The sequence below is a fragment of the Rhinoraja longicauda genome, chromosome 4 (genome assembly GCF_053455715.1).
Source record: "Rhinoraja longicauda isolate Sanriku21f chromosome 4, sRhiLon1.1, whole genome shotgun sequence".
Taxonomy (NCBI): domain Eukaryota; kingdom Metazoa; phylum Chordata; class Chondrichthyes; order Rajiformes; family Arhynchobatidae; genus Rhinoraja; species Rhinoraja longicauda.
In genome coordinates, this window is record NC_135956.1 from 88233772 (window position 1) to 88249547 (window position 15776).

At 43.4% G+C, this 15776-nt stretch overlaps 1 protein-coding gene across 2 annotated transcripts in view; it reads left to right on the top strand.

Annotated features, from left to right (window-relative positions):
* vps41 (VPS41 subunit of HOPS complex) overlaps positions 1–15776 on the top strand; it is a 160189-nt gene that overhangs the window by 87439 nt on the left and 56974 nt on the right. For both annotated transcript variants that reach the window (XM_078398325.1, XM_078398326.1), the window contains exons 8-11: positions 6321–6440; positions 7874–8020; positions 10265–10331; positions 15141–15238. In XM_078398325.1, coding sequence (XP_078254451.1) covers positions 6321–6440; positions 7874–8020; positions 10265–10331; positions 15141–15238 — 432 coding nt within the window. The remainder of the gene's footprint in view (positions 1–6320; positions 6441–7873; positions 8021–10264; positions 10332–15140; positions 15239–15776) is intronic.

A 15776-nucleotide genomic window follows, 5' to 3' on the forward strand; every position in this document is an offset into this window, starting at 1 on the left:
CACCTTGTCCATAACTTCACCACACCCACCTGTTTACTATCCTTGTCCAATTCAACATCAATTTTCCGGCACACTCAGTTCTAGAGCCTTTCTGGATTATCTGTTTTTCTGGACCAATGGAGGTCACATGATAATGAACCCCCTCCCCCCCGGCCCACTAATAACACCCCTCCCATGTCTCTAAAGCACCATGGAGTGCCAGAAACAATAGACAGTAGGTGCAGGAGGTGGCCCTTCGAGCCAGCACCGCCATTCAATGTGATCAGGGCTGATCATTCTCAAACCTAAATAAAACAAATATAAAATGTAAACTGAATGTGAATGGACTGACCTGCTGACCCATCTCCAGCTCATACCATCTCCACGACCGTTTACAGCCCCCGTTTCCGACCCCACTCCCGATTCGCAAGGCGCACCAGCGAGCCCTTCTTCAATCTGTGTAGGAAAATAACTGCAGATGCTGGTACAAATCGAGGGTATCACAAAATGCTGGAGTAACTCAGCGGGTCAGGCAGCATCTCTGGAGAGCAGAAATGGGTGAGACCCTTCTTCAGACTGATGTAATATTCTTCAATCTTTATAACGTTTCCTACCGATTGACAAAATGAGCATCCTCATCCACAAATCTTTCCTGCTTTCAGGACCTGGGCTAGAACTTCAGCCTTTCTTAGGATTCGGTTCATTATTGTCATGTGCACCAAGGTTCAGTGACTCTTTGTGTATCTTGATCCTGCTGTTGTAACTGTCTTCCCATCGGCTATTTGCAGCTTTACGAGCATCATTGAATGCTGCAGTAGCTCAATGTTTGGTTCTTCCACAGGTGCATCACCAGGAGACACTTGCTGCATTAAAATTGCTGTGACTCATGTCAGTGTAATAGAAACGCTGACAGTACTGGTTAAGAGTTGAGAAAGGCTCAGTGGTTCCCCCATGTCACGGGATCAATAGATAAAGACGTTTTGTCACAATTTAGAACAGTCTAAATTTTCAACATCGTGGAGTGTTTTTACTGCAGCAGTTTAATGAAACCATACTTTGTGAAGGAATTGATAAAATTGCTTAATCTATTCCTGACGTTTAGTTGACATCTGCACTGCTTGTTATTATTGATTGTACCTGACCATGTGTTCCCGCCAGCTTATAAATACGGACTGTTAAAACCATAGACAGTGAGGATTGGCCTGCGACGTCTTAATCAGTTTTGGTGATTGTTCCTGTTCTCAAGACGAGGAAGGTGGAGAATTAATGCACCTAAAGGACACGATGCCTCGATGTGTGTATATTTCCTTTTTTTGAAGGAAATGTTGCTTTGTGTCAGTGCTCAACAACATTGAGACACAAGAAGCTGAAGATGCTGGATTCTTTAGGAAAACAATGCAGGAGAAACTCAGTGGGTTAGGCAGCATCTGTGGCATCTGTAGGTGAATAGATCAAATAAATCACAAAACACATGGTCACAATGTGAACAGAATTAGTGAGTTTCACGACTTTCCCGGTTTAATATCATGATGTGCTTCTAATTATTTTTTTAATGGCAGACCTACATGTTTGGACTGGTCTGCAATAGATCAGTTGATATTTATAGTTGTTGAGAATTCTAATAGCAAAGACCTTCACTGGAAATTTAATAGAAGTATTTTTTCTGGGAAGGAAGGGAGAAACCATTTCCACAGTAAATTGCAAACAATTTCCTCAACTGAAAATATTGCTGTTCCATTATCAGGTCATAAGATCATAAGGAGCAGAATTAGGCAATTCGGCCCATCAAGTCTACTCCCATTCTCCGTCCTTTTCCCCGTAACCAATGATACCCATACCAATCAAAAATATATCTATCTCTGCCTTAAAAATATCCATTGACTTGGCCTCCACAGCCTTCTGTGGAAATGAATTCCACAGGTTCACCACCCTCTGACTAAAGAAATTCCTCCTCATCTCCTTCCTAAAGGAATGTCCTTTGAGTCTATGACCTCTGATCCAAGACTCTCCCACTAGTGGAAACATCCTCTCCACATCAACTCTATTCAAGCCTTTCATTATTCGGTAAGTTTCAATGAGGTCTCCCTTCATCCTTCTAAACTCCAGCGAGTACAGGTCCAGTGCCGCCAAACCCTCATCATAAGTTAACCCACTCATTCCTGGGATCATTTTGTAAACCTCCTCTGGACCTGCTCCAGAGCCAGCAAGTCCTCAGATCAGATATGGTGCCCAAATTGCTCGCAATACTCCAAATGTGGCCTGACCAGCGCCTTATAGATCCTCAGCATTACATCCCTGTTTTTGTATTCTAGCCCTCTTGAAATAAATGCGTTTGCCTTCCTTGCTATCCTTGTAAATGAACTTTTTGGGAATCCTGCACCAGCACTCCCAAGTCCCTTTGCACGTCCGATTTATGGATACTCTCCCTATTTAGAAAATAGCCTACACCTTTATTCTTACTACCAAAATGCACGACTCCACTCTTTGCTACACTATGTTCCATCTGCCACCTCTCTGACCACTCTCCCAACTTGTCCAAGTCCTTCTCTGGAATTTAGAAGGATGAGAGGGGATCTTATTGGAAAACATATAAGATTATTAAGGGATTGGACACGCTAGAGGCAGAATTTTTTTGGGAGAGTCCCGAACCAGGGGCCACATTTTAAGAATAAGGGGTAGGCCATTTAGAACGGAGATGAGGAAAACCTTTTTCACTCAGAGAGTTGTGAAGCTGTGGAATTCTCAGAAGGCAGTGGAGGCCAATTCTCTGGATGCTTTCTAGAGAGAGTTAGAGCTCTTACTGATAGCGGAGTCAAGGGATTATGGGGAGATGGCCTAACGGGGTACTGATTGTGGATGATCAGCCATGATTACATTGAATGGCGGGTGCTGACTCGAAGGCCGAATGGCCTCCTCCTGCACCTATGTCTATTGTTATTGTCTTCTGCAGAGTCCTAGCTTCCTCTGCACTACCTGCCCCTCCACCTGTTTTTGTATCATCTGTAAACTTGCCACAGAGCCTTCAATCCCCTCATCCAAATCATTAATGTACAACGTGAAAAGTTGCGGCCCCAGCACCGACCCCTGCGGAACACCGCTAGTCACTGACAGCCGACCAGAAAAAGCCCCCTTTATTGTCACTCTTTGCCTTCTGCCATCCTGTTATCCACGCTAGCATCTGCACACTGATACCATGGGCTCTCATCTTCCTCAGCAGCCTCGCGTGTGGCACTTTTATCAAAGGCTTTCTGAAAATCTAGGTAAACAACATCCAACTGACTCTCGTTTGTCCAGCTATTTACTTCTTCAAAGAATTCCAGCAGATTTGTCAGACAAGACCTCCCCTTCACAAAACCATGCTGGTTTTGCATTTGCTTCTGCATTTCTGCATTTGCTATTGAGGGCGTGCAGTTGCTATTGAGGGCGTGCAGCGTAGGTTTACTAGGTTAATTCCCGGAATGGCGGGACTGTCATATGTTGAAAGACTGGAGCGACTAGGTTTGTATACACTGGAATTTAGAAGGATGAGAGGGGATCTTATCGAAACGTATAAGATTATTAAGGGGTTGGACACATTAGAGGCAGGAAACAATGTTGGGGGAGTCCAGAACCAGGGGCCACAGTTTAAGAATAACGGGTAGGCCATTTAGAACAGAGATGAGGATAAACCTTTTTAGTCAGAGAGTTGTGAATCTGTAGAATTCTCTGCCTCAGAGGGCAGTGGAGGCCAATTCTCTGAATATATTCAAGAGAGAGCTAGATAGAGCTCTTAAGGATAGCGGAGTCAGGGGGTATGGGGAGAAAGCTGGAACGGGGTACTGATTGAGAATGATCAGCCATGATCACATTGAATGGCGGTGCTGGCTCGAAGGGCCGAATGGCCTACTCCTGCACCTATTGTCTATTGTCTATTGCAGTTGTACAGGGCCCTAGTGAGACCGCACCTGGAGTACTGTGTGCAGTTTTGGTCTCCAAATTTGAGGAAGGATATTCTTGCTATTGAGGGCGTGCAGCGTAGGTTTACTAGGTTAATTCCCGGAATGGCGGGACTGTCATATGTTGAAAGACTGGAGCGACTAGGCTTGTATACACTGGAATTTAGAAGGATGAGAGGGGATTTTATCGAAACGTTTAAGATTATTAAGGGGCTGGACACGTTAGAGGTAGGAAACATGTTCCCTATGTTGGGGGAGTCCCAAACAAGGGGCCACAGTTTAAGAATAAGGGGTAGGCCATTTAGAACGGAGATAAGGAAAAAGAAATTCAGTCAAAGAGTTGTGAATCTGTGGAATTCTCTGCCTCAGAAGGCAGTGGAGGCCAATTCTCTGAATGCATTCAAGAGAGAGCTAGATAGAGCTCTTAAGGATAGCGGAGTCAGGGGGTATGGGGAGAAGGCAGGAACGGGGTACTGATTGTGAATGATCAGCCATGATCACATTGAATGGCGGTGCTGGCTCGAAGGGCCGAATGGCCTCCTCCTGCACCTATTGTCTAATGACCATCTTATTTTCTTTTTATCAATACATTTTCCCATTCGTATTCAGTTACTCGGCTGTAAGGTGTTTGGGTAGTACTTGAGAGTGACTTCATCTTATTTCATGAACTTCGAAGTACTGCTGTGTTATCTAAATTCTGGAACTCCCTGTCCATCTTCACCATGGGGTGTCTTACTGTGGCAGCCTGAGAATGCATCTCACTGTTACTCCCTTGAGATCTATTACAAGTGAGCAGTGAACAATGCCATTGCCAGTATTGTTCGCATCTGGCAAATGAATAAAAAGCAAACATAGAAATACTGGAAATGGGTTACCCACCTATCAGTACCTGGGAGTAGAATCTGTATACTAAAACTCTCGTTTCTTTGTTTGTTTGTTCCTGAACTACAGCCAACACGGTACACGATAGCGCGACAATTTTAGGCCCCTTACTCACCGTCTTCCCTTTGGTGCTAATGGAAGAAGTTTCATTGAAATCAGTGTCATATTTTTAAAAGTTATTCACATTTTAAAGTTTAAATCTGTCTCCTAGGGAGAGAGGGGGTGAAGGGAGGGGGGGAGGGAGGGAAGGGGGAGGATGGACATGGGGGATTGAGGGGGATGGAGTGGGGGAGAGGGGAGGGGGGAGGAGAGTGTGCTGCACCAATGCAGGAGAGGTTTGGGCTAATACTTAATGTAGGAATGTTATATTTTCCCCATTTCCTTTGCGCTGTTCCTTTTAAAATGCTCTTTTGTCACAGGACCCATAGCCAAATCATGATCCTGACTGTTCTCTGTACCTTTGCTGCATCGTTCACTGATTGTTTTCAGCTTTGCGTTAAAGTAACTTGCTAATCCTGTAGCTTAAACAGGCTCTCTCTTTGAGAGTCTAAGAAGTTTTCCTCTGTATCAGCTGTGGGAAGAATATAGCCTTGCTAAATGGATGGCAATTTCAGTCATGAATCGAATCTTGGTTTTAAGTTTAAGGCTACACTTTGCAGCTTAGTTATATCATTGAGTGCATTTTTTCAGGATAGTCAATTTCTTTGTACTTTAAAATGGTTCATTCCTTCATTGAGATTTGTGGTGTTTTTGAAAATCAACTTTGAGATTTTATAAAGCAACTTTTATAAAGCAACTTACACAACCTTGGATAGTTCCATGAAATCATTTAGACTTTGCCGAATGGATGAATGTCTGACCAAAAAGGCTCTATCCTTGTCAGTGGTGATTTTAGTTTTCAGATTTCAATGAGGGCATTTCAAACCACAGTATGACTGATAACTGTAGTACTACAGTACACTACAGTACAGACTGACAACTGTGAATTCCCTGTTATTTCAAGGCAGTTTCTATTTGCCTGGTATTTAATTTAGCAAAGATTAACTTGCAACAAAATTATTAAAGGATTGGGCACGTTAGAGGCAGGAAACATGTTCCCAATGTTGGGGGAGTCCAGAACCAGGGGCCACAGTTTAAGAATAAGGGGTAGGCCATTTAGAATGGAGATGAAGAAAAACCTTTTCACTCAGAGAGTTGTAAATCTGTGGAATTCACTGCCTCAGAAGGCAGTGGAGGCCAATTCTCTGGATGCTTTCAAGAGAGAGCTAGATAGAGCTCTTAAGGATAGCGGAGTCAGGGGGTAGGGGGAGAAGGCAGGAACAGGGTACTGGGTACTGATTGAGAATGATCAGCCATGATCACGGTGAATGGCGGTGCTGGATCGAAGGGCCGAATGGCCTCCTCCTACAATATTGTCTATTGTCATAAAATAAAATTGAAAGGGATTGTGGATTATATTTTGCACTAACGTTTGAATTTATCTCTTTCCTCCCCTCTTCCACATTCCCTCACTTTTGCTGACAGTTGCTGCTGTATGAACGGAACTGGTTGAACCGGTGGAAAATGACAGTGATACACGAAGGAGAAGGCACTGTGACAAATGTCAAATGGAGGGGCAGCCTCATTGCATGGTCGAACGGTGTGGTAATGAATCCTGCTGCTGTAAACTGTATTAAAAAAGTATAGAAACATAAGAAATTACTGAAGAAAAACAGAAGAGGAGGCTGCAAACAGGAGCTGTACATCTATTTTCTTTCCTCTTGTTTTATATTGTTGGTTTTATTAAAGTTTTCTGTCAAATTAAGTCTGTGCTCCAATGGCACTGCCCATTGTGTAAAATCCTGACCACTCCTTTAGTCCTGCTGGTCATAATCCGAGGCCTCAACTCAATGGCCAAGATTGCACCGAATGGTTCAAATTACTTCTCACTTTATGCCCTATCCAAACTTTGCATTATTTTGAAAATGAATGCTAAATTCAATTTAATTTCTCTCCTTCAATGGTAAAAGGTTCCAAAGTTGATGTCCCGTTTTATTTTATTCTTTTGTTTCTTCATTGTTCTTTCCTTATGTCTGGATTGTCCTTACCATAAGCAAATTCTGATTCTTGCTATTGAGGGCGTGCAGCGTAGGTTTACTAGGGTAATTCCCGGAATGGCGGGACTGTCATATGTTGAAAGACTGGAGCGACTAGGCTTGTATACACTGGAATTTAGAAGGATGAGAGGGGATCTTATCGAAACGTATAAGATTATTAAGGGGTTGGACACGTTAGAGGCAGGAAACATGTTCCCGGTGTTGGGGGAGTCCAGAACCAGGGGCCACAGTTTAAGAATAAGGGGTAGGCCATTTAGAACTGAGATGAGGAAAAACCTTTTCAGTCAGAGAGTCGTGAATCTGTGGAATTCTCTGCCTCAGAAGGCAGTGGAGGCCAAGTCTCTGAATGCACTCAAGAGAGAGTTAGATAGAGCTCTTAAGGATAGCGGAGTCAGGGGGTATGGGGAGAGGGCAGGAACGGGGTACTGATTGAGAATGATCAGCCATGATCACATTGAATGGCGGTGCTGGCTCGAAGGGCCGAATGGCCTCCTCCTGCACCTATTGTCTAATGACCATCTTATTTTCTTTTTATCAATACATTTTCCCATTCGTATTCAGTTACTCGGCTGTAAGGTGTTTGGGTAGTACTTGAGAGTGAATTCATCAAGAAGTCAAGTGACTTGGTGTCTTTGTCGGTTCCCAACCGTTTTGATTTTAATTGTGATAGTTTGATTGGGGCCATTGTATTAATATTGACTCCCTATTTGAGCCCTTGATATCAATAACTGAGAACATTTTGGAAACTTGCTTTTGTTGGATAGAAAGCATTGACAATGGTGACAGCTGCTCCCAAAGCGATTGCCTTATTTGAAACACGGTGTTTTCAGATCAATACGTTTGAAAAACTGAGTGCTGATTCATTATGTTTAATTTAGTAAAACGAAGGCCACAGAATCTGTCCATTGCGTTATGGTGACGTGAAAAATCGCTTTCTGTTTGTCAAGTTTCACTTGCCATCCTCAATCCTTATTTCTTTAGGGAATCAAGATATATGATGTTAATTCAAAGCAACGAATCACAAATATCGCTCGAGACAACACTGACCACCGCCCGGATATGTATCCCTGCAGCTTGTGTTGGAAGGACAACCTAACGCTCATTATTGGCTGGGCAACATCTGTCAAGGTACATTTTACTTAACATCAAAGGCGTGCAGCGTAGGTTTACTAGGTTAATTCCCAGAATGGCGGGACTGTCATATGTTGAAAGACTGGAGCGACTAGGCTTGTATACACTGGAATTTAGAAGGATGAGAGGGGATCTTATCGAAACATATAAGATTATTAAGGGGTTGGACACATTAGAGGCAGGAAACATGTTCCCAATGTTGGGGGAGTCCAGAACCAGGGGCCACAGTTTAAGAATAAGGGGTAGGCCATTTAGAACAGAGATGAGGAAAAACTTTTTCAGTCAGAGAGTTGTGAATCTGGAATTCTCTGCCTCAGAGGGCAGTGGAGGCCAATTCTCTGAATACATTCAAGAGAGAGCTAGATAGAGCTCTTAAGGATAGCGGAGTCAGGGGGTATGGGGAGAAAGCAGGAACGGGGTACTGATTGAGAATGATCAGCCATGATCACATTGAATGGTGGTGCTGGCTCGAAGGGCCGAATGGCCTACTCCTGCACCTATTGTCTATTGTCTAAAGGCAACATTTTGTAGGGTTTCAACTTTTCCAAAATAGCGCAGTTACAGGTAACAATCTTAATGTTCATTCAATATTTTTTAATAGCTTTGCGTGTGAATGATTGATAAAATTTTGATTAATATATTGTGGGAAGAAGGACTATTACCAGTAAAGAGAAGCATGGGACAATATTTGGACTTCCTCTTTTCGCTAATATGTTTGTGGCAGGAATAGATTTTGGATTAGAAGTTAAAAAATGTCATTCACAAATTATTTTTTTTGAATCCTTGCACTAGATATTGTAAGTTTACAATACTTAGTAAAAAATGAGAGTTGTTTATTTTGCTTGAACAAGACTGAATAAAGAAAGTAGCTGTTAACAAGTTTATTTGAAAGATTAAGATTTTCTTCAACAACCTGTTGGTACAAGCTTTAACGGAAACCAAAATTGAATAAATCTATTCAAATAAAAATCCATTCTGCTCATTCTATCAAGTTCCCGGACAGTAAGTGTTGGATATGTTATTTATGCCACAATTTAAAACTGTGTATTGATCGAATTATTGGTTTGGATTGCTTTATATCCTGTTAAGAGAAAGGTTCAATTGGTGAACATAAATCATTTAATTTTAACATCCATAGATTTGAATTGCATAGAGCATTCACAAGGTCCAATTAAGTATTGATATATTCATCCATCTAACGATAATGAAGCTTTTAAAGGAAGGAATGTGATCAACTGTTCTCTTTTTTTTCTTTGAAAGAAAATCTTGGATATCTTGTATTTTCTGAATATTGACAACACCAAATTTTACCATGGGGAATGTGATGAAGTTGTGTTATTCTCTGCCGGCCGTTGTACATGATAGCAATTACATAGATCCTCCTAGCTTTGGCTCTGACACGGCAGCAGGGTCACATTTCATGGTTATCTGAGTATACTCTGAGGATGCGTTTTGGCCAGGTTCAGTGCACAACGGATGGGGAAGGTGGGATGTAGCTGGAGCCCGATAACTAGTCTATTGTGGCTCGGAGACTTTGTGCTGGCATCACCGGCAAACGCTAGGAATGGTAAGTGGGCATCATTTTCTTGGGATGTTAAAGTTGATTCAGGAGAGGGCAGAGTTTAGTTTAGTTTAGTTTGGAGATACAGCATGGAAACAGGCCCTTCAGCCCACCGAGTCCGCGCCGACCAGTAATCCCCACACACTAACATTATCCAAAACACACGAGGAACAATTTACAATTATACTGAAGCCAATTAACCTACAAACCTGTATGTCTTTGGAGTGTGGGAGGAAACTGGAGCACCCGGAGAAAACCCACGTGGGTCACGGGGTGACGTACAAACTCCGTACGGACAGCACCCCTAGTCAGGATTGAACCCGGGTCTCTGGCGCTGTAAGGTAGCAGCTCTACCGTGCACCCAAGTTGCTCTGGATGTTGATACCTGACGGGAAGCAGGTACTGAACCGTACAATAAATTATAATGTAATATGCTGGATGGGAAATTGTAATCTCGGGTTCTGTGTAGAATGGAGATACAATGAGTTAAAACATACATTAAAAATCTTTAGCAAATCACAACGCAAAGAGGGTTTTTCTTGTCTGCACTCTTAATTCCACACAACGTTCTACATAATAATCTTAAAGTGCTTTTGTTAACAAAACCCCCTTTTGCATGATTGCATTTATCAGGAGTAGAATCTGTTTTAATTTAATAGATACCTTGTTTTGTTACCCAGGTATGTGTGGTGAAGGAGCGTGATCCAGCCGATCTAAGAGACTTGCCGAGTCGTTATGTTGAAATCGGTAAGATATCTCTTTTCTCGTCACTGTCGTATTGTGACATGTTCAAAATGTCCTTTGCGAAATTAATAGCTATTTAATTCGCGTATTGTGATGTAGTAGCACATTCTGGACAACGTGCAGGTCTCTTGAAGAATTTTTTAAAATTCATTTATAATAATGTTGGTGTTGTAGACAATAGGTGCAGGAGTAGGCCATTCGGCCCTTTGAGCCAGCACCCCATTCACCGTGAACATGGCTGATTATCCACAATCACCCTGCCCTCTCCCCATATCCCTTGACTCTGCTATCATTAAGAGCTCTGTCTAACTCTTTCTTGACAGCATCCAGGGAATTGGCCTCCACTGCCTTTTGAGGCAGAGAGTTCCACAGCTTCACAACTCTTTGTGAAAAGGTTTTTCCTCATCTCCGTTCTAAATAGCCTACCCCTTATTCTTAAACTATTGGCCCCTGGTTCGGGACTCCCCCAACATCGGGAACATGTTTCCTGCCTCTAGTTATATGTTTCAATAAGATCCCCTCTCTTCCTAAATTCCAGTGTATTCAAGCCTAGTCGCTCCAGTTTTTCAACATACGACAGTCCTGCCATTCCGGGAATTAACCTCGTGAACCTACGCTGCACGCCCTCAATAGTAAGAATGTCCTTCCTCAAATTTGGAGACCAGTACTGCACACAATACTCCAGGTGTGGTCTCACTAGGGCCCTGTACAACTGCAGAAGGACCTCTTTGCTCCTATCAGTTGAAGAAGGGTCTCGACCCGAAACGTCACCCATTCCTTCTCTCCTGAGATGCTGCCTGACCTGCTGAGTTACCCCAGCATTTTGTGAATAAATACCTTCTCTTTGCTCCTATACTCAACTCCCCTTGTTATGAAGGCCAACATTCTTCACTGCCTGCTGTACCTGCATGCTTACTTTCAGTGACTGATGAACAAGGACACCCAGATCGCGTTGTACTTCCCCTTTCCTAACTTGACATCATTCAGATAATAATCTGCCTTCCTGTTCTTGCCACCAAAGTGGATAACCTCACATTTATCCACATTAAACTGCATCTGCCATGCATCTGCCCACTCACACAACCTGTCCAAGTCACCCTGCATTCTCATAGCATCCTCCTCACAGTTCACACTGCCACCCAGCTTTGTGTCATCTGTAAATTTGCTAATGTTTCTTTTAATCCTTCCATCCAAGTCATTAATGTATATTGTAAATAGCTGTGGTCTCAGCACCGAGCCTTGCGGTACCCCACTAGTCACTGCCTGCCATTCTGAAAGGGACCCGTTAATCCCTACTCTTTGTTTCCTGTCTGTCAACCAATTTTCTATCCATGTCAGCACCCAACCCCCAATACCATGTGCTCTAATTTTGCCCACTAATCTCCTATGTGGGACCTTATCAAAGGCTTTCTGAAAGTCCAGGTGCACTACATCCACTGGCTCTCCCTTGTCCATTTTCCTAGTTAAATCCTCAAAAATAATTCCAGAAGACTAGTCAAGCATGATTTCCCCTTCGTATATCCATGCTGACTCGGAACGATCCTGTTACTGCTATCCAAATGTTCCGCAATTTCTTCTTTTATAATTGACTCCAGCATCTTCCCCACCATCGATGTCAGACCAACTGGTCTATAATTTCCCATTTTCTCTCTCCCTCCTTTCTTAAAAACCATGCTGACTCGGAACGATCTTGTTACTCGCTGAAGCCAATCTGACAGCCCCTCTTAACCTGTGGCCTCAACCGCCAAAGGCAGTGGCTGCAGAAGGACACCACTGCCTCTCATCAAGAGAGAGCTAGATAGAGCTAGCAGAGTCAGGGGGTATGGGGAGAAGGCCGGAACGGGGTACTGATTGAGAATGATCAGCCATGATCACATTGAATGGCGGTGCTGGCTCGAAGGGCCGAATGGCCTCCTCCTGCACCTATTGTCTATTGACCACCACCTACAGACTCTGCATCAAGTTACACACTTTCCCCATTCAGAAATATATTATCACTCCTTTGTTGTGGCTGGGTCTCACATGCTGGAACACCCCTCTCCAAAAACATTGTGGCAGCACCTCCGCCAATTAACTACAGCAGTTCTAGAAGGTGTCTCAGCACCACCTTGGTGAGAGCAGTTGGGAGAGGCAATAATGCTTCCAGGAATGCCCATTAATCAATAAATAGGTAGCCTTCTTCCATTCAGCCCCAAATTGAAATCCATGTGTAAAGCAGCGATGGAGCAATAAAGTGGGCGGCACGGTGGCGCGGCGGTAGAGTTGCTGCCTTACAGCGAATGCAGCGCCGGAGACTCAGGTTCGATCCTGACTACGGGCGCCGTCTGTACGGAGTTTGTACGTTCTCCCCGTCACCTGCGTGGGTTTTCTCTGAGATCTTCGGTTTCCTCCCACGCTCCAAAGACGTACAGGTTTGTAGGTTAATTGACTGGGTAAATGTAAAAATTGTCCCTAGTGGGTGTAGGATAGTGTTAATGTGAGGGGATCGCTGGGCGGCGCGGACCCGGTGGGCCGAAGGGCCTGTTTCCGTGCTGTATCTCTAAATCTAAATCTAAATAGATTCTACCTTCCTGCTCTGTCAGTAAATTCAGACTTGCAAGGCAGACAATGCATGCATGGATGTCCGGGTGTTGCTGTCTAAATGACTGAGTCCTGTTCAGAGCGACCAGCAATAAACAATGACATCCAGCGTAATTTCTTAACTCCTTTGGCATTTTTAAAGGCACTAATGTCAGCCATAGACAATAGGTGCAGGAGTAGGCCATTCGGCCCTTCGAACCAGCACTACCATTCAATGTGATCATGGCTGAGTTACTCCAGCATTTTGTGCTCTAACTTCAGATAGTTCCTCTGTCCCTCTCTTTCCCCTCCCTCTTCCCAGTTCTCCCACTGTCTTCCTGTCTCCAACTATATCCAATCTTTGTCCCGCCCCCTCCCCTGACATCAGTCTGAAGAAGGGTCTCGACCCGAAACGTCACCCATTCCTTCTCTCCAGAGATGCTGCCTGACCCGGCGAGTTACTCCAGCATTTTGTGTCTACCTTCGATTTGAACCAGCATCTGCAGTTATTTTCCTCCACTTTCACTTCTATGTTGGAGCCACCTGCTGTTCAAGTAAAGCGGTGGAGAGTTTCATAAATGGGTTTAGTTTAGATTCGAGATACAGCGTGGAAACGGGCTCGAGCTCACCGAGTCCGCACCGACCAGCGATCCCCACACATGAACACTACCCTACTCACACACTGGGGACATTTTTTTAAAACATTTCTACCAAGCCAATTAACCTGCAAAACCTGTATGTCTTTGGTGTGTGGGAGGAATCCGAAGACCCTCGAGAAAGCTCACGCAGGTCACGGGGAGAACGTACGTACAGCCAGCACCCACAGTCAGGACCGAACCTGGGTCTCTGGTGCTGTAAGGTAGTAGCTCTATCGCTACACCACTGCTGTAAGGCAGTAGCTCTTCCACTGTCCATTCAGAGGGTTAATTGAGAGGTGGTGATGATTTCATTAATTAATTAAAGAGATATATTTGTCCGCCCTTGCAATGGTTAGGCCAGGTTTAAGCTGCGATCTGATGTTATCTATATTCTTTTCAAATATTATTGCCTCTGGAAATCCATTCTTGCAATACTGCTGCTTTGTGGCAATGCTGCATAAAGGAGATTATTTTTTAAAAACAAATAAGATTTCAATGGATTTCGAAGCAGACAGACTTCCCTAGATAGCTGAGATTCCACAGATGCTGATGACTTTTCTGTGGAAATGCATTTTTTCTTTTGCTGTGAGACAATAGATCATTGATCACGTGAGTCAAATTTTGAAATTAACCCATTTTTATACATTTTAATCATGCACAGCAATCTTCAGTTGAAGCAGAGAATATATTTAGTCTTGCGGTCCAACTAGGCTAAGGAGAACTGATACTGATTTTTCTTCAGAACCAGAAAGTTGCATCTCTTTAGAGACGGAAACGTCAGTGTCCTCTTCAGGCCTTGTATTATAAAGTGTAATTTGAACAGTATTTCAGATGAAGTGCTTGATTTTATAAATTCAATAATATTTGATACTCACAAATGTGTCAGAACATAATGCATAACAGCAATTTCAGAGATTTTCTGTAAAAAGAGGTTAAAGATGATTTGCTATTGCAGAGGAGTGTAGGAAAATAACTGCAGATGCTGGTACAAATCGAAGGTTTCACAAAATGCAGGAGTAACTCTGCAGGTCAGGCAGCATCTCTGAAGAGAAGGAATGGGTGACATTTTGTGTCGAGACCCGAAGAACCCTGTAATGGCAACTTCAGTCTTTTCCAATAAATTCCTTTGCGATTGCCATTACTTCACAGGGAGTGAGAGTGAACTTGACGCAAACCAACAAAGAGATTTTCCAAACGTATTTTCAGGTTAATTAGTCGTTTATTGAAGTAGTAGTACAAACAGGTCTGTTGCAGGTCAGTATCTCCCCAAGCTTTCAGCTCTCGTCGCAGGTCTGGTAAGAAATGTATCTCACCACACTCCCTGTGTCTGACCCCTCCCGTCTCTGCATCTCCTGATATAGCACATAGTTCTGGCTCCTCCCAGTACGTCTTGCCCGTATATGTATTCATCTCACGACAGCCCCACAAGTGTCCAAAATAATACAGCAAGATATCTAGACAAAATAATGGAATATGCTAAAACAGCCAGCACAAACACAAATGGCTCCAACACCACCATTCAAGTCACACTTTAAGCAAGTTATAATATTGTGTTCTTTGCTTCATTGCGGTATGAAAGAAACGATGATGTCCAGTGTTTTCTTTATCTTTCCAGTGTCTGCATTTGAGTCAGAGTTTTACATCAGTGGGCTGGCACCGCTTGGCGAGCGTCTTGTTCTCCTAATGTACGTGAAGGAGATCTTGGAACAGACGGTAATGGCATACTCAAAAAGTGATTGTTAAAAATGCACAATTAAGGGGAAAGTAAAGTGTAAGAGAATTGCCAGGCACTAACACTGACCTACACACAAAGGGCAATTTACATTTATACTAAGCCAATTAACCTACAAACTTAGAAACATAGATAGAAACATAGAAAATAGGTGCAGGTGGAGGCCATTCGGCCCTTCGAGCCAGCACCGCCATTCATTGTGATCATGGCTGATCGTCCTCAATCAATAACCCGTGCCTGCCTTCTCCCCATATCCCTTGATTCCACTAGCCCCTAGAGCTCTATCTAACTCTCTCTTAAATCCATCCAGTGATTTGGCCTCCACTGCCCTCTGTGGCAGAGAATTCCACAAATTCACAACTCTCTGGGTGAAAAAGTTCCTTCTCACCTCAGTTTTAAATGGCCTCCCCTTTATTCTAAGACCCACTGAGTTCCTGCAGCTCTCTGTGTCTATCTCAAGAACCCGGCATCTGCAGTTTCTTGAGTCTCCATTACGGCAATATGCTTGTCTTAGACTGG